General features: G+C 48.8%; 2 protein-coding genes across 4 annotated transcripts in view; both read right to left on the bottom strand.

Moving 5' to 3' along the window:
- Positions 1–807: 807 nt before the first annotated feature.
- fabp10b (fatty acid binding protein 10b, liver basic) lies at positions 808–1,668 on the bottom strand. The gene is made up of 4 exons (XM_067411037.1): positions 1,592–1,668; positions 1,294–1,466; positions 932–1,021; positions 808–858 (listed from the first exon to the last, which is right to left on the bottom strand). The coding sequence occupies exons 1-4, from the start codon at positions 1,656–1,658 to the stop codon at positions 808–810; spliced, it is 381 nt and encodes a 126-aa protein (XP_067267138.1). The 5' UTR covers positions 1,659–1,668.
- Positions 1,669–3,140: 1,472 nt separating this feature from the next.
- slc9a1b (solute carrier family 9 member A1b) overlaps positions 3,141–18,935 on the bottom strand; it is a 19,893-nt gene continuing 4,098 nt past the window's right edge. Inside the window, exons 2-14 of one of the 3 annotated variants that reach the window (XM_067411034.1) lie at positions 16,586–17,046; positions 16,071–16,190; positions 15,694–15,962; positions 15,401–15,618; positions 14,526–14,728; positions 14,305–14,394; positions 14,158–14,228; positions 13,441–13,605; positions 5,133–5,229; positions 4,493–4,591; positions 4,123–4,195; positions 3,771–4,041; positions 3,141–3,251 (exon numbers count right to left, since the gene is read on the bottom strand). In XM_067411034.1, coding sequence (XP_067267135.1) covers positions 3,779–4,041; positions 4,123–4,195; positions 4,493–4,591; positions 5,133–5,229; positions 13,441–13,605; positions 14,158–14,228; positions 14,305–14,394; positions 14,526–14,728; positions 15,401–15,618; positions 15,694–15,962; positions 16,071–16,190; positions 16,586–17,046 — 2,129 coding nt within the window. In that variant the 3' untranslated portion in view covers positions 3,141–3,251; positions 3,771–3,778. Of the gene's footprint in view, positions 3,252–3,454; positions 4,042–4,122; positions 4,196–4,492; positions 4,592–5,132; positions 5,230–13,440; positions 13,606–14,157; positions 14,229–14,304; positions 14,395–14,525; positions 14,729–15,400; positions 15,619–15,693; positions 15,963–16,070; positions 16,191–16,585; positions 17,047–18,935 lie in introns of those variants that run through there. The other 2 variants (XM_067411035.1, XM_067411036.1) reach the window with 2 other exon arrangements.

The raw sequence follows: 18,935 nt of genomic DNA, 5'->3' as shown, positions 1-18,935 counted from the left end.
GCCACAAAATACATTTTATTGTGTCTGCTTATACTCTGCTTATATACTCCGCTTCGCGTCGTGTCCGCATTACCACCTCGGGTGTGCGTTATTATCTAAGAATTCAACGGCCCGTTGTCAGTTATTCTGTACTTATTATTAACCAATGTCTTCACTTTTAACCTTACCAAATAAGCACATTTAATTTTTGTTTTTATTGCTAAAATAAGATTGTGGAGCTTTCTTCTCCTGCGTCCTGTTCTTCTGCAGAAGGTTTATTCATTTCACTTTTGGTGTGAAAGTTTCTTCACATTTGCCAAAAATAGAACTTTTGTTTATTTGTTATTAAAAAATCAAACAATCAAGCCCATGAGAGAAAAAGTAACGCAAACCATTACTTTCCATTAAAATTAACTAACACAATATTGTACTGCATTACTTTTAAAAGTAACTTTCCTCAACACTGTAAACAAACCGATGAGGTCAATTATTTTTTTTTATTAAAGGTCAGAAGGAAAATAAAGCGCAAGAACTTATTTCAATCTCTAGAAGAATGTTTTTTAAATTAAATTATTTTTTCAAAAATTTACTGTTGTGACATTTATGTGTGTGTGTGTGTGTGTGACTTTAGACTTATTTCAACAATGTACTCAATTATTAAAAGTAGGTTATCATTTATTCTTTATTGATTATTACTTTATTTAATTTTTATTCTTCATTCAACAAAATAAAATTCTTCTTCGTCTGCCTGGATCTCACTGCATATCAGACAGTAAAAAGATATATATTTATTAAAAGATTAAAAGTTTAACATCCATTATTGAACTGTCAAACGCGCCGGCTCCTCCGGATGAGAGTCGCACTTCCAGCTGTGAGTGTCTGAAACCAGAGAGAAAAGAGAAATGACATCATCTCTGTGCTGACATGCATGAGTGAATGATTCTCTCCTGACCTCGATCATCTCCTCGCCCTGGATCTCCCTCACGTGTGTGAATTTATCAGATTCAATCACAATCTTTCCATCGACGAGTCGAGCTGTTGCCTGAAACCAAATGAACTCCTTATAAGATCTGATGATATGAACACACAGTGTCTGTATTATCCCTGCACACACACACACACACACACACACACAGGTCAGTCGTTGCTCGGTAACCACAGACAGAGTTCTAACTCTCTACAGACTAATTAACTACTTTTTCTTCCAATTATTTTTCGCTTGAATATATATTTAAACTGTGGTGTATTTTGTCACTTGCTGTTATCGCCGCTTTATCAAAGTAATAACCGTTTAAGTGTTGATCTTCCTCACACCTTGATCTTATTGCCGTCCATTGTGTTGAACTCGGCCTCGGTGCCGATGGTGAAGGTGTTTGTGTTGCTCCTGAGGGGAGTTTTCACACAGATGCTGAATTCATCTCCGTTTTGCTGAATCGTTGTCAGAGGTTTCACTTCTTTCATCATTTTAATGTAAATCTCTGGAGCTGCTGTGCTCACAAAAACAATTTTATTTCACATTTCTAGAAACTTTCAATTTACAAGAAAAACAAAAGACTGGCATAGTATACTGAAAGCGAATGCATTAAATAAACATTGTACGTGTATAACTCACAGATGGCTCTGAGGAACGCCTCTGCATTCTCCTGTTCACACAGTTTCCAGCTTCCACTGAAGTCCATGATTCACGGTAGAAATGAGATCTGATCCTGAGACTCTGTTGATCTGAGCGAGTCTGTTTGGGATGGTTTCAGTATAATTGCGTCTCAGGAGACTCATGTTTGTCTCAACAGTGACGCTTCAGTCTCAAACGAGTCTCTTTGGGCTTTACATGTACATTAAAGGTCAAACTTGCCAGTTATTCTGAAATAAAGCAAATATGTCCAGTAACACCTAAAACACGTCCATCAACATCACTCCAAGAGTAGATGCCAGTCTGTTACACTGAACTAAAAATATAAGTTTGGGGTCAGTAAGATGTAATGTTTCTGAAAGAGTCTCTTCTGCTCACCAGCTGCATTTATTTGATCAAAAATACAGTAAAACAGTGAAATATTATTACAATGTAAATCAGCTGTTTTCTATGTGAATATATATAAAAAAGTGTCATTTATTCCTGTGATCAAAGCTGAATTTTCAGCATCATTACTCCAGTCTTCAGTGTCACATGATCCTTCAGAAATCATTCTGATATGATGATTTGGTGCTCAAGAAACATTTATTATTATTATCAATGTTGAAAGTTGCCTGACCAACTTAGTCTCACAGCCGGATCATATCTGGTATTAGAGGGGTTTTGGTTAACTAGGAGACTGGGAGACCAGCTTAAACCACCTGAGCACCAGCTAACCAGCTTAAGCTGGTTTTAACAGGATTCTTCAGCAGGGATTGGCACAGACCTTAAATTCATTGAAAGTCTTTGGGATGTGCTGGTTAAGACTTGATGGAAATAAATGTTGTGATGGTATTTCCATCAAGAGGTGCATTGATTTTTTCTGTCAAGATCTTGTATTGACAATGCAAGAGTTTAGCTCTTTACAAAGTCTCCTCCAGAACATCCCAAAGACTTTCAATGAAATTAAGGTCTGGACTCTCTGCTCTCTGATTCATGCTCTCTGAACCATTCTTTCAGTTTGAGCCTGATAAATCTTGGCTTTGTCATCTTGGAATATGGCCATGATGTGTCTTTCTACATGTTTGTTTAAGAAATGAAAAGCTACACACTCCAATTAAGGGCTAAAAGAACTGTTGCCAAACATGTAACAGGCTAGAAACATGATAATCACTGCACTAATGATCTAGTCATTAGTAGACTCTTAAGCATAAGCCTATTTAAATCCAAACAGCTACCTTTTCTTTGGCCGACAGTGTATTTTAACATTATAAATGTCTTTACTGTCACTTTTGATCAATTTAATGCATCCTTGATGAAAGTATTAATTTCTTTTATAAAAGAAATCTTATAACTTCAAGCTTTTGAACTGCAGTGTAAATAAATGAGGGCGTCAGACTGAAATTCACTCTAAGTATAAAGTATCTCAGAAACAGCTTTAACATCACGCCACGAGTGGACCTGAGACGAACCGGCTGTAGTTTCCAAGTGTGGCATGTGATAAACAATGTTTAGATCTTTTTAAAAAAGTAAAAGAACGGTTATGATCATACAGATTTTCATTCACTGAAGCTCAAGATCTTCCTTGTAGAAACTCTTAAACTCGAGCTTCTTCTGCTCACTCCAGACGTTCATGAGGTGCATCATGGGATGCTTTTGAACACTAGTGAAGGAGGAACATGTGAGGAGCATGTCATGCCGTTTCTCCATCTGCTAATTTTTTTTTTTTAAATCTATTACTTCATAAATTCAGATGCATGTTATATTTTTCTACAAAACTTGACATCAGAATATGTTTAAGAGCAAAAGCAACATTGGCCGTTTCTAGCTGGTATTGATAAATACAGATGAAAACGGGGTCTAAAACATTTTGTGAGCGGATCACTGAAAGCACATACTTTTCCTCTTCATTTGCCTCTATAACCCCAACCTAACCTAACCCTACATGGCTTAAATCTGAACACAAGACTCATGGGATACGCATGTGAAACGCATGTTAATATCAGGTGGAAACAGCAATGCGTTTCAGCTGACCACCGTGATCGGATCGCCGAAAAAGCAGCTGGAAATGGCCTAAAACAGGACAAGTGTGACACGTACACGACACATGCACTCACCAGATCACTAGAAAGAATAGTTTAATCATTTTCCACTGCATAAAACAAATAAAATACAGACAAACCAGCATTCTTAGTCTTTCTGATAAAACAGCTCTTCCTCCTCCAGCAGGTTATTTGGACCCGGATCACTCAAACATCGAGGCAGTTTCTGCTCCTCCACATCCAGAGCAAACTTCACGCTCTGCTTGCGTCCTCGGCTGTCCTGCAGACCGTCCGGTTTCTGCGCGCCTCCGTTCCGGCTCTGTGTGGATCCGTCTGCCTCCTCAGGGTCGTCGGGGAGCGGGACTGGAACACTGACTAGGACTCTCGGTCTGACCGTGTGCACTTGGCTGTCTGGAAGAGAGCGTGAACATTTCAAATGCTTCATGCCACATTCTGTTACTAAACGACCCTAGTAACATCTGAGAAGGTCACCTGACTCGAAGCGGCCTCTCCGCATTGCAGGAGACTCGGAGCGATTAGCAGGAACCGTCAGAAAGTGACTCATCTGGAAAAGTGACACCACAAATTATTGGCTTTTACTTTGGCTTGAGCGTTTAAAGACAGACAAATAAATGAAAGCATTATTTTCTTTAAACTGAACTGTGAAATTGGAAACATTATCACTGCAAAATTTTTATGTAATGCTGCTTAAAAACAATATCCACTGTGCAGAACACTATATAAACAAAAACTGACTGGAAACTCAATGAATCACTGCTGTGAAATAATCAGAAATAAAGTTTGTCTGTTTGTCAGCTTCACTTCAGCACACTTTATATTCGTCTCTTTCGGTCTCACTCACCCGCCGCTCCATTTCCACGCGCTGTTTCCTGAGCCGCGTCTCGCTCCAGTCATCTTCTTCAGCGTCAGGCATCAGCGTGTGTCGACTGTACGAGCGCAACTAATGACACACACACACACACACACAGTATGTAAGACTGCAGTGAACTGAGCAACAGACACACACGTCACAGCGCTGACATCTGAATAAGTGTGTACTCCACTTCTATTCTTAACAGCCGAGCACTGATGTCCAGAATTGAGTACTAGCACACTGCAGTACACACTTAATATCACCTGCTGTGTGAAACACATTATGCAAGCATAAACATTTCAAACAACATGTGCTACACTATCATCATGTGACCTCATTATAATACATGATTAATTCAGCGAGTGATTTACACAAATGTTAGTTATTTGTCAGGCCAATAAAATAGAATTTTTTCATCTAAATCTAGAGTAAAAATGTTTTAACTTGAGTCAGTCTGACCGAATAATGAGTCAAGATGATGTTGAAATTACTGCTGCATTATGGGATACGGTGCCTGACACAGTGTGCTATGTTGTATACTGCACTGACATGTTATAAAGGGAATTCTTCACAGAGCATTCACATTGGCTGTAAACAGAACACATGCAATCAGTGTTGTGTGTCTCACTCTCTGTTGGGTCTTCTGCAGGTTTGCTCGCAGGATCTTTCTGATTTCTTCTTCTCGTTCTTTAGAGATGTTGAGCGTTCTCCTGCTGCGCTGCTGTCTGCAGACACACACACACTCACAGTGAGAAACGTGATGTTAGCATGTGCAGTGTGAGGAGCGTGTGAGAAGCATGATGTGAGCATATGAGGAGCGTGATGTGAGGAGCGTGATGAGAGGAGAGGTATGTGAGGAGCGTGACGTGAGGAGCGGGACGAGAGGAGCGTGACGTGAGGAGCGTGACGTGAGGAGCGTGACGTGAGGAGCGTGACGTGAGGAGAGTGACGTGAGGAGAGTGACGTGAGGAGAGTGACGAGAGGAGCGTGACGTGAGGAGAGTGACGAGAGGAGCGTGACGTGAGGAGAGTGACGAGAGGAGCGTGACGTGAGGAGAGTGACGAGAGGAGAGTGACGTGAGGAGAGTGACGAGAGGAGCGTGACGAGAGGAGAGTGACGAGAGGAGAGTGACGTGAGGAGAGTGACGTGAGGAGCGTGACGTGAGGAGAGTGACTTGAGGAGAGTGACGTGAGGAGAGTGACGTGAGGAGAGTGACGTGAGGAGCGTGACGAGAGGAGAGTGACGTGAGGAGAGTGACGTGAGGAGCGTGACGTGAGGAGCGTGATGAGAGGAGAGTGATGTGAGGAGCGTGACGTGAGGAGCGTGACGAGAGGAGAGTGATGTGAGGAGAGTGACGAGAGGAGAGTGACGTGAGGAGAGTGACGTGAGGAGCGTGAAGTGAGGAGCGTGATGAGAGGAGAGTGATGTGAGGAGCGTGACGTGAGGAGCGTGACGAGAGGAGCGTGACGAGAGGAGAGTGACGAGAGGAGCGTGACGTGAGGAGCGTGACGAGAGGAGAGTGATGTGAGGAGAGTGACGTGAGGAGCGTGACGTGAGGAGCGTGACGAGAGGAGCGTGAAGTGAGGAGCGTGATGAGAGGAGAGTGACGAGAGGAGCGTGACGTGAGGAGCGTGACGTGAGGAGCGTGACGAGAGGAGAGGTATGTGAGGAGCGTGACGTGAGGAGCGTGATGAGAGGAGAGGTATGTGAGGAGCGTGACGTGAGGAGCGGGACGAGAGGAGCGTGACGAGAGGAGCGTGACGAGAGGAGAGTGACGAGAGGAGCGTGACGTGAGGAGCGTGACGAGAGGAGAGTGATGTGAGGAGCGTGACGAGAGGAGCGTGACGAGAGGAGCGTGAAGTGAGGAGCGTGATGAGAGGAGAGTGACGAGAGGAGAGAGACGTGAGGAGCGTGACGTGAGGAGCGGGACGAGAGGAGCGTGACGAGAGGAGCGTGACGAGAGGAGAGTGACGAGAGGAGCGTGACGTGAGGAGCGTGACGAGAGGAGAGTGATGTGAGGAGCGTGACGAGAGGAGCGTGACGAGAGGAGAGTGACGAGAGGAGAGTGACGTGAGGAGAGTGACGTGAGGAGCGTGACGTGAGGAGCGTGACGAGAGGAGCGTGAAGTGAGGAGCGTGATGAGAGGAGAGTGATGTGAGGAGCGTGACGTGAGGAGCGTGATGTGAGGAGAGTGACGTGAGGAGCGTGATGAGAGGAGAGTGATGTGAGGAGCGTGACGAGAGGAGCGTGACGTGAGGAGAGTGACGTGAGGAGCGTGACGAGAGGAGCGTGACGAGAGGAGCGTGACGAGAGGAGAGTGATGTGAGGAGAGTGAAGTGAGGAGCGTGATGAGAGGAGCGTGACGTGAGGAGCGTGATGTGAGGAGAGTGATGTGAGGAGCGTGACGTGAGGAGCGTGATGAGAGGAGAGTGATGTGAGGAGCGTGATGTGAGGAGCGTGATGTGAGGAGCATGAAATGAGCATATGAGGAGCGTGATGAGAGGAGAGTGATGTGAGGAGCGTGATGTGAGGAGCGTGATGTGAGGAGCGTGATGTGAGGAGCGTGATGAGAGGAGAGTGATGTGAGGAGCGTGATGAGAGGAGAGTGATGTGAGGAGCGTGATGTGAGGAGCATGAAATGAGCATATGAGGAGTGTGATGTGAGGAGCGTGATGTGAGGAGCATGAAATGAGCATATGAGGAGCGTGACGTGAGGAGCGTGACGTGAGGAGCGTGATGAGAGGAGCGTGATGAGAGGAGCGTGATGTGAGGAGCGTGATGAGAGGAGAGTGATGTGAGGAGCTGGATGTGAGGAGCGTGATGAAAGGAGAGTGATGTGAGGAGCGTGATGAGGAGCGTGACGGAGGAGTGTGATGTGAGGAGCGTGACGTGAGGAGCGTGTGTGAGGAGCATGAAATGAGCATATGAGGAGCGTGACGTGAGGAGCGTGATGTGAAGAGCGTGACGTGAGGAGCGTGACGTGAGGAGCGTGATGTGAGGAGCGTGATGTGAGGAGCGTGTGTGAGGAGCGTGACGTGAGGAGCGTGACGTGAGGAGCGTGATGTGAGGAGCGTGATGTGAGGAGCGTGTGTGCGGAGCGTGACGTGAGGAGCGTGATGTGAGGAGCGTGTGTGAGGAGCGTGACGTGAGGAGCGTGATGTGAGGAGCGTGACGTGAGGAGCGTGACGTGAGGAGCGTGATGTGAGGAGAGTGATGTGAGGAGCGTGACGTGAGGAGCGTGATGAGAGGAGAGTGATGAGAGGAGAGTGATGTGAGGAGCGTGATGTGAGGAGCGTGATGTGAGGAGCGTGATGAGAGGAGAGTGATGTGAGGAGCGTGATGTGAGGAGCATGAAATGAGCATATGAGGAGTGTGATGTGAGGAGCGTGACGTGAGGAGCGTGACGTGAGGAGCGTGACGTGAGGAGCGTGATGTGAGGAGCGTGTGTGAGGAGCATGAAATGAGCATATGAGGAGCGTGACGTGAGGAGCGTGATGTGAAGAGCGTGACGTGAGGAGCGTGATGTGAGGAGCGTGATGTGAGGAGCGTGATGTGAGGAGCGTGACGTGAGGAGCGTGACGTGAGGAGCGTGACGTGAGGAGCGTGATGTGAGGAGCGTGATGTGAGGAGCGTGTGTGAGGAGCGTGACGTGAGGAGCGTGACGTGAGGAGCGTGATGTGAGGAGCGTGTGTGAGGAGCGTGACGTGAGGAGCGTGACGTGAGGAGCGTGATGTGAGGAGCGTGAGGTGAGGAGCGTGATGTGAGGAGAGTGATGTGAGGAGCGTAATGTGAGGAGCGTGATGTGAGGAGCGTGATGTGAGGAGCGTGATGTGAGGAGCGTGACGTGAGGAGCGTGAAATGAGCATATGAGGAGCGTGATGAGAGGAGCGTGATGAGAGGAGCGTGTGTGAGGAGCGTGACGAGAGGAGCGTGATGAGAGGAGCGTGACGAGAGGAGCGTGACGAGAGGAGCGTGACGAGAGGAGAGTGACGAGAGGAGAGTGATTTGAGGAGCGTGCTGTGAGGAGCGTGTGTGAGGAGCGTGATGTGAGGAGCGTGTGTGAGGAGCGTGACGTGAGGAGCGTGACGTGAGGAGCGTGACGTGAGGAGCGTGACGTGAGGAGCGTGACGTGAGGAGCGTGTGTGAGGAGCGTGACGTGAGGAGCGTGTGTGAGGAGCGTGACGTGAGGAGCGTGATGTGAGGAGCGTGTGTGAGGAGCGTGACGTGAGGAGCGTGACGTGAGGAGCGTGACGTGAGGAGCGTGACGTGAGGAGCGTGTGTGAGGAGCGTGACGTGAGGAGCGTGTGTGAGGAGCGTGACGTGAGGAGCGTGTGTGAGGAGCGTGACGTGAGGAGCGTGACGTGAGGAGCGTGACGTGAGGAGCGTGACGTGAGGAGAGTGACGAGAGGAGAGTGATGTGAGGAGCGTGATGTGAGGAGCGTGATGTGAGGAGCGTGATGTGAGGAGCGTGTGTGAGGAGCGTGACGTGAGGAGCGTGACGTGAGGAGCGTGACGTGAGGAGCGTGTGTGAGGAGCGTGACGTGAGGAGCGTGACGTGAGGAGCGTGACGTGAGGAGCGTGACGAGAGGAGAGTGATGTGAGGAGCGTGATGTGAGGAGCGTGATGTGAGGAGCGTGTGTGAGGAGCGTGACGTGAGGAGCGTGACGTGAGGAGCGTGACGTGAGGAGCGTGACGTGAGGAGCGTGTGTGAGGAGCGTGACGTGAGGAGCGTGACGTGAGGAGCGTGACGTGAGGAGCGTGACGTGAGGAGCGTGACGTGAGGAGAGTGATGTGAGGAGCGTGATGTGAGGAGCGTGTGTGAGGAGCGTGATGTGAGGAGCGTGTGTGAGTAGAGAGACGTGAGGAGCGTGACGTGAGGAGCGTGACGTGAGGAGCGTGTGTGAGGAGCGTGACGTGAGGAGCGTGTGTGAGGGGCGTGACGTGAGGAGCGTGACGTGAGGAGCGTGACGTGAGGAGCGTGATGTGAGGAGCGTGATGTGAGGAGCGTGATGTGAGGAGCGTGATGAGAGGAGCGTGACGTGAGGAGCGTGTGTGAGGAGCGTGACGAGAGGAGCGTGATGAGAGGAGCGTGACGTGAGGAGCGTGTGTGAGGAGCGTGACGTGAGGAGCGTGACGAGAGGAGAGTGACGTGAGGAGCGTGACGTGAGGAGCGTGTGTGAGGAGCGTGATGTGAGGAGAGTGATGTGAGGAGCGTAATGTGAGGAGCGTGATGTGAGGAGCGTGATGTGAGGAGCGTGACGTGAGGAGCGTGAAATGAGCATATGAGGAGCGTGATGAGAGGAGCGTGATGAGAGGAGCGTGTGTGAGGAGCGTGACGAGAGGAGCGTGATGAGAGGAGCGTGACGAGAGGAGAGTGACGAGAGGAGAGTGATGTGAGGAGCGTGTGTGAGGAGCGTGACGTGAGGAGCGTGATGTGAGGAGCGTGATGTGAGGAGCGTGATGTGAGGAGCGTGTGTGAGGAGCGTGACGTGAGGAGCGTGACGTGAGGAGCGTGATGTGAGGAGCGTGTGTGAGGAGCGTGACGTGAGGAGCGTGACGTGAGGAGCGTGACGTGAGGAGCGTGATGTGAGGAGCGTGTGTGAGGAGCGTGTGTGAGGAGCGTGACGTGAGGAGCGTGTGTGAGGAGCGTGACGTGAGGAGCGTGACGTGAGGAGCGTGATGTGAGGAGAGTGACGAGAGGAGAGTGATGTGAGGAGCGTGATGTGAGGAGCGTGATGTGAGGAGCGTGATGTGAGGAGCGTGTGTGAGGAGCGTGACGTGAGGAGCGTGACGTGAGGAGCGTGACGTGAGGAGCGTGTGTGAGGAGCGTGACGTGAGGAGCGTGACGTGAGGAGCGTGATGTGAGGAGAGTGACGAGAGGAGAGTGATGTGAGGAGCGTGATGTGAGGAGCGTGATGTGAGGAGCGTGATGTGAGGAGCGTGTGTGAGGAGCGTGACGTGAGGAGCGTGACGTGAGGAGCGTGACGTGAGGAGCGTGTGTGAGGAGCGTGACGTGAGGAGCGTGATGTGAGGAGCGTGACGTGAGGTGCGTGTGTGGGGAGCGTGACGTGAGGAGCGTGACGTGAGGAGCGTGACGTGAGGAGCGTGACGAGAGGAGAGTGATGTGAGGAGCGTGATGTGAGGAGCGTGATGTGAGGAGCGTGATGTGAGGAGCGTGTGTGAGGAGCGTGACGTGAGGAGCGTGACGTGAGGAGCGTGACGTGAGGAGCGTGTGTGAGGAGCGTGACGTGAGGAGCGTGACGTGAGGAGCGTGACGTGAGGAGCGTGACGTGAGGAGCGTGATGTGAGGAGCGTGATGTGAGGAGCGTGATGTGAGGAGCGTGATGTGAGGAGCGTGATGTGAGGAGCGTGACGTGAGGAGCGTGACGAGAGGAGCGTGACGTGAGGAGCGTGACGTGAGGAGCGTGTGTGAGGAGCGTGATGTGAGGAGCGTGATGTGAGGAGCTGATGTGAGGAGCGTGACGTGAGGAGCGTGACGTGAGGAGCGTGACGTGAGGAGCGTGATGTGAGGAGCGTGATGTGAGGAGCGTGATGTGAGGAGAGTGTTGTGAGGAGAGTGATGTGAGGAGCGTGACGTGAGGAGCGTGACGTGAGGAGCGTGACGTGAGGAGCGTGACGTGAGGAGCGTGACGTGAGGAGCGTGATGTGAGGAGCGTGATGTGAGGAGCGTGATGTGAGGAGCGTGATGAGAGGAGCGTGACGTGAGGAGCGTGTGTGAGGAGCGTGACGAGAGGAGCGTGATGAGAGGAGCGTGACGTGAGGAGCGTGTGTGAGGAGCGTGACGTGAGGAGCGTGACGAGAGGAGAGTGACGTGAGGAGCGTGACGTGAGGAGCGTGTGTGAGGAGCGTGATGTGAGGAGAGTGATGTGAGGAGCGTAATGTGAGGAGCGTGATGTGAAGAGCGTGATGTGAGGAGCGTGACGTGAGGAGCGTGAAATGAGCATATGAGGAGCGTGATGAGAGGAGCGTGTGTGAGGAGCGTGACGAGAGGAGCGTGATGAGAGGAGCGTGACGAGAGGAGCGTGACGAGAGGAGCGTGACGAGAGGAGAGTGACGAGAGGAGAGTGATGTGAGGAGCGTGTGTGAGGAGCGTGACGTGAGGAGCGTGATGTGAGGAGCGTGATGTGAGGAGCGTGATGTGAGGAGCGTGTGTGAGGAGCGTGTGTGAGGAGCGTGACGAGAGGAGAGTGACGTGAGGAGCGTGATGTGAGGAGCGTGACGAGAGGAGCGTGACGAGAGGAGCGTGACGAGAGGAGCGTGATGTGAGGAGCGTGACGAGAGGAGCGTGACGAGAGGAGCGTGACGAGAGGAGAGTGACGTGAGGAGCGTGATGTGAGGAGCGTGATGTGAGGAGCGTGATGTGAGGAGCGTGACGAGAGGAGCGTGATGTGAGGAGCGTGACGAGAGGAGCGTGACGAGAGGAGCGTGACGAGAGGAGCGTGACGAGAGGAGCGTGACGAGAGGAGCGTGACGAGAGGAGAGTGACGTGAGGAGCGTGATGTGAGGAGCGTGATGTGAGGAGCGTGATGAGAGGAGCGTGATGTGAGGAGCGTGATGTGAGGAGCGTGATGTGAGGAGCGTGATGTGAGGAGCGTGACGTGAGGAGAGTGACGTGAGGAGCGTGACGTGAGGAGCGTGACGTGAGGAGCGTGATGTGAGGAGCGTGATGTGAGGAGAGTGATGTGAGGAGCGTGACGAGAGGAGCGTGACGTGAGGAGAGTGACGTGAGGAGCGTGACGAGAGGAGCGTGACGAGAGGAGCGTGACGAGAGGAGCGTGACGAGAGGAGCGTGACGAGAGGAGCGTGACGAGAGGAGAGTGACGTGAGGAGCGTGATGTGAGGAGCGTGATGTGAGGAGCGTGATGAGAGGAGCGTGATGTGAGGAGCGTGATGTGAGGAGCGTGATGTGAGGAGCGTGATGTGAGGAGAGTGATGTGAGGAGCGTGATGTGAGGAGCGTGATGAGAGGAGAGTGATGTGAGGAGCGTGATGAGAGGAGAGTGATGAGAGGAGCGTGATGTGAGGAGCGTGATGTGAGGAGAGTGATGTGAGGAGAGTGATGTGAGGAGCGTGATGAGAGGAGCGTGAGGTGAGGAGCGTGATGTGAGGAGCGTGACGTGAGGAGCGTGTGTGAGGAGCGTGACGTGAGGAGCGTGATGTGAGGAGCGTGATGTGAGGAGCGTGATGTGAGGAGCGTGATGTGAGGAGCGTGATGTGAGGAGCGTGTGTGAGGAGCGTGATGAGAGGAGAGTGATATGAGGAGCGTGATGAGAGGAGCGTGATGTGAGGAGCGTGACGTGAGGAGCGTGACGTGAGGAGCGTGTGTGAGGAGCGTGATGAGAGGAGAGTGACGTGAGGAGCGTGACGTGAGGAGAGTGATGTGAGGAGCGTGATGTGAGGAGAGTGATGTGAGGAGCGTGACGAGAGGAGAGTGACGTGAGGAGCGTGATGTGAGGAGCGTGTGTGAGGAGCGTGACGAGAGGAGCGTGACGAGAGGAGCGTGACGAGAGGAGCGTGACGAGAGGAGCGTGACGAGAGGAGCGTGACGTGAGGAGAGTGATGTGAGGAGCGTGATGTGAGGAGAGTGATGTGAGGAGCGTGACGTGAGGAGCGTGATGTGAGGAGCGTGTGTGAGGAGCGTGACGAGAGGAGCGTGACGAGAGGAGCGTGACGAGAGGAGCGTGACGAGAGGAGCGTGACGAGAGGAGCGTGACGAGAGGAGAGTGACGTGAGGAGCGTGATGTGAGGAGCGTGATGTGAGGAGCGTGATGTGAGGAGCGTGATGTGAGGAGCGTGACGTGAGGAGCGTGACGAGAGGAGCGTGACGAGAGGAGAGTGATGTGAGGAGCGTGTGTGAGGAGCGTGATGTGAGGAGCGTGTGTGAGGAGCGTGTGTGAGGAGCGTGTGGATACTCACGGTACAGTCGATGCAGCGATCAGACTGGCTGAACTGTTGCTCTCCAGCAGCATCATGGCCTGTTCAAGCTCCATCTTATTGTAGAAGGAGATGAGCTGCGGTTCCTGCGATCGCTCTCCAGCGATCAGACACCGCTTGATGTAACGCTTATTAAAGCGATTCAGCCTGCAGATGAACACGCATCAGAAATGAGAATGTTTACATGATCTGAAAAACAAAGTGATACTTTTAAAGGAATAGTTCAGCCAGTGAATCATTTACTCGTCCTCATGTCACCTGCACGCAATTAAACGTGTCATCAGAGAAGGGTTAAGTAATCAGCACTGTGTTTGGCCTTCAAAAGTATTTCGGCCGAATCTATTTTTTTTTTACTATGCTTTCACTGTGTTTGACATTATTCTTCTGTGGAGCACAAAAGATAAAAGCCAACAGACCAAAATTTAAGTTATTCACTGTTCAAAGCTACTGAGATCTGAGGCCTCCACAGTTCTTAACTCATTCGCAGATTAATCTGAATTGCGCGTATTTAAGAATCAATATGATTACTCTGATGTTTTCTGGAGAGCATCTGGTCACTGTATGGAAAAGCAGTGTGAACATTCTGCTAAACGTCTCTGTTGTGTCTCACAGGCTTAGATTGACAACATGAGGGTAAAGAGTAAACCGTGACAGGATTTTCATTTTCATCTTTCTCTTCAATGCTAGTCTGAAACGCACTTGTCCCTCCAGTGATGATGTCCATAGTGTCCGCACACATCCTCTATTCCAGTTAGCAAAAGTTCCAGAAACTGCAGGAGACAAAAAACAGGAGCATTTAACATTTTAATCATCCATTAACCGTCTAGCAGTGATCAGGTACATTACCTGTGTGTGAATCTCCTCATTTATTGAAGTTTTACTTTGTTTCTTCTTCTTGACGGCTAGAAGGTCAACGAGGGGTCGAATCGTCATTCCCTAAAAAATCAACAGCAGGTTGATGGTGATCATGTGACGGAAGCCGATACGCAGAAACCATCGGCCACAGAATTGCCTACAACTGGATGGATATTCTTCAGCTAAAGGGAGGGAGTGTCCAATTCTCTCACCTGCACAAACACAGTGAAGAAGATGACGGTGATGATGGCGGTCAGAAACATGTCCTTCATGGCAAAGTCATCACCGGACAGCAGGAACGCCAGCGAGAAGGCGATCGCGCCCCTCAAGCCCCCGTACGCCACAATGAACTGATCTTTACCACTCAGCTTCACCATGCGGTACTTATTAATGATGTACGTTAAACCGATCACACCTGCATGACAGACACACACAAAACTCACCGCTTGCAGACACAGTCAACCTGGATAATACGCAGAACGGAGCAATAAAGGTACAAAACCTCAAAAATAAAATTCCTAGAAAATACAGAGGAGCAAGACTGAATGACTGGTTGTTTTAAGAACGTCCTGTATAGTTGGGATCAGACACCAATCACACGTATCTGTAGCTACACACTACTGTTCAAAAGATTAGAATAATTATGATTTTTTAATGTTTTTGATTGAGTCTCTTCAGCTCTTTTCAGCATCATTACTCCAGTCTTCAGTGTCACATGATCCTTCAGAAATCATTCTGATATGATTTAATGTTCAAGAAACATTTATGATTATTATCAATGTTGAAAACAGTTTTGCTGCTTCAGATTTTTGTGGAAATTCTATTTTTCAGGATTCTTTGATGAATAGAAAGATCAAAAGAACAGTATTTATTTGAAATTGAATCTTCTGATACATTATAAATGACTTTACTGTCACTTTTGGTCAGTTTAATGCGTCCTTGCTATAAAATTATTAATTTCTTTAAAAAAAAATTTTGAACGCTAGGGTTTATGGACAGCGAGCACCTCCAAGAAAACATGACAAGCATTTGACAAATAAACCGACGAGAGTCATTAGATGTGCTTGATGAACTCTGAGACGCTCACCCAGAACCCGGGACAGCAGACAGAGGACGATGGTGATGGTGACAAACGTCCAGTTCCAGGCGTGCGGCCCGGCCACCGTCGACACGCCCAAGAAGATGAAGATCAGTGTCTCGCTCACGCTGCTCCACATCTTCAGGAAGTATTTGATGGTGGTGTAAGATTTGTGGGAAATGTTGGCCTCCACGTACGGCCGCATGACCACGCCACACGCGATGAGTCTGGAACAGAAACCACAACATGAGACACGAGCTCGGAGACTCTGGGCTCATTTCCAGAGGGAACGGCAGACTCACGCCATGATGCCGGAAAGGTGGAAGACCTCAGCGGACAGATACGCCATGTAACTGTACAGGAAGACGAACAGCGGCTCGATCACACGCGTGTGCGAGGTGAAGCGCGAGGTGAAGGCCGCCAGCACGCCGTACACGCCGCCCACCATGATTCCGCCCAGCGACACCACAAAGAAACACACAACTCCCAGAAACACGTCGACCGCCGACACTTCGCCCACGTGCGCAAACTCCTCGAACAGGTGGTACAGGACCTGAAGGAAACACACTAACTGTAGGTCAGGTATAAACAATGACCTCCCTCAAAATCCTTGTCCGGGTCACCTGTCACTAGAAGAAAGATATTTACAAGAAGGAAATGAACATGAATGACCTTTGACCTTTGCTGTGTGACTCTGATGATGTGATGTCAGTTGAACCCTGATGGCTGATGGGATTGATTGATGACTGTGGTGATCAGACAGGAAACACGAGGTGGATCTACAGCAGGCGAGCGTTCTCTGATCGCCGCACATTTTCAAACATTTCGTTATTAAAGTGAGAGTTATTCAATTTCTGAAAGTAATATTTATTTAAATGTAAAACAATAAATAAAGAGTTTAGGTTCTATGCACAAATACGAGTGTATCGACGGACAGTAGAGCTGCACGATTCGTGGAAAAAAATTTAACAGATTTTTCTGATAAAACGTTTGATTGTGTGGTTTTTTTTTAATTCCAGGTTTGCGGTGTTTGTTTGTAGGGCGTTTATCAGGACTGTGTTCACTGCTGCGGCTCTGTGACGTTTCATCCTCAGAGTCACTGACTGAAACACGACGCTGAACTGATAATCAAACAGATCAAAACACGCTTGAAAGGTTTTCCGCTCATCCTCGCTTCTGGAAGGATTCTCTCACCACGGTCACAGCGTCGTTCAGCAGAGACTCTCCGAACACCAGGATGTGCAGCAGCTCGTTGATGTGGATCTCCTCGAAGACGGCGAGCACCGCCACTGGATCCACGGCCGACACGATGGATCCGAACAGCAGGCAGGACAGCAGGTCCACGGAGGCCAGACCGCCGCCATCCAGACGGCACACGCCGTACAGCACCACGCCCATGAAGAAGGCGTTCCACAGCGTCCCGACCACCGCGAACATCAGGATGGTGCCGGCGTTCTCGGAGAAGGGCTGGATGGGCAGGAAGTAGCCGGCGTCCAGGATGATGGGCGGCAGCAGACACAGGAAGAAGAGCTGCGAGTCGAGAACGGGCGGCTTCTCGCCCAACACACGGATCAAACCGCCCACCAGCAGCCCGACCACGATCAGCAGACAGCTCTCGGGAACAATGCCGGATAGACGCGGGATCAGATGGAAGCCTGACGAGACACACACACACACAATCACTGTCAAATGAAATAATTCAAGCAGCACCATTTAAAAAAAAAAAAAAAAAAAAAAAAAAAAAAAAAAACATTTTGAGCAAAACACTTTAGAACAAAGAGTCCTCAAATTATAACCCAACAACAACAACATTTCACATCTATTGTACAAAATATTTACTCAAAATTCACAGACAATTTTGTGTAAAAATCAAACGCAATGTTTTCATATGACATGTTTGGAAACATCCCGTGTGCTTCTGTTGACATGACAAACACCCACAGACAACGTGTGTGTGTGTGTGTGTGTGTGTGTGTGTGTGTGTCTCTAACACCAGGACACACTTGACCGACTCTGTGTTTCTGCTTAAATGAGATTTTTAGACTAATATCATTAAACAGTGTATGATTAACTCACTGTAACAGGAGTCAATGACACTCAATGTCACCCTCTTAAATGCACGAGCAGTTGAAGCTCTAGTGAAGGAGAAGCATCATGACGTCACGTTCCTCCTTCACCAGTGTTCAAACACATCCCAGAATGCACCTCATGAAAGTAAGCAGAGCTGCAATCGAGAAAAAGCTCAATTATAAGAGAGGTTTCACCGGTCACATGTTTTGATCAGGACATCATTCGTATATTGTCATGATTTTTCCTCACTAGTGTGATAAAATGTGGAAAACTTCATAATAAAGAATGAGTAGAGAGAGAGAGAAGTAATGTGCTCTCTCTCTCTCTCAATTTCAATTCAATTTCACATGAGCTTTATTAGCATGACTGTGAATCACAGTGTTGCCAAAGCATTAACATATTATAAATAAATAATAAAATAAACAAACAAACAAACAAACAAAACATACATGTATACATCATGTTACATGCAGCAATGCAAACAAATACATCTTAGTAAATTCATAAATAAAGCAGGTCTCTAGAGAGTTATCCATCTCTAATGTTGTGAATGGCTAACACATATTTAGCAGCTAGTGTAGCTGTGTTGTCATCTTCACCAAGCATGAAGGTCATTTTCTCAGCATCACTCAGTTCAATGAATGATGGAAAGAGAAATGTTTCTCTTGCATTGTGATATTTAGGACAGATAAGTAGGAAGTGTTTCTCATCCTCTATTTGCTGTAGATCACAGTGTCTACAGATCCTCTGCTCTCTCGCTGTCCATGTTTGTCTATGTCTTCCTCTCTCTATTTCTAGATCATGGTCACTTAATCTGTATTTGGAGAGGATTTGTCTTTCTTTAAATTGTTTCATTAATAGATAATTTGCCAATTTAGTGGTTCTATTTAGGGTCGAGTAACATTGGAGTTTATTTTGGATCTCAAAATGTGCTTTTAGTGATTCATCATGAGTATCTTTTAGATTTTTTGTCAATTTCTTTAATAATAGTTTTGGGGTTGTAGCTGTGGTCAATTGGGAATTGAGTTTCATGGACAAGTTGAAGAGCGAGTGTGTTTAGAGTAGGGCTGCACGATTAATCGCATGCTATTCTCACGCGCATTTCGTCAGTAAAGCCGGTTCCCTGATTACCGCTAAATCGCCATCACCTGCTTTTAAACGGAGCGCCTTTTAATAGACGGAGCCGTAGATCACTGAAAAGCAGGGACGTGCACAGAAATTTTGAGGGGCAGTTGCTCTGACCTAAAAAAAGGGCACTCCCCTACCAAACATCTTAAATAGTGTTTTGACATCGACAACCCAAGTGCATTTTACCTCAAACTTGCGTCTAGTTAACTTTCTAAAGTAGCAATCGCTTGTCGGGTCGACAACACACTGACAAAATTATATTCAGAATTAAAAATATTTTTATACCACTTTTTAATGTGTGAGATTGTGTAAAGGTTTTCACGAGATACCAACCTTTCGCGAACTT

The sequence above is a fragment of the Chanodichthys erythropterus genome, chromosome 15 (genome assembly GCF_024489055.1).
Source record: "Chanodichthys erythropterus isolate Z2021 chromosome 15, ASM2448905v1, whole genome shotgun sequence".
NCBI lineage: Eukaryota > Metazoa > Chordata > Actinopteri > Cypriniformes > Xenocyprididae > Chanodichthys > Chanodichthys erythropterus.
Note: the sequence above shows the minus strand (reverse complement) of the source record. Positions and strands in the feature narration are given on the sequence as shown.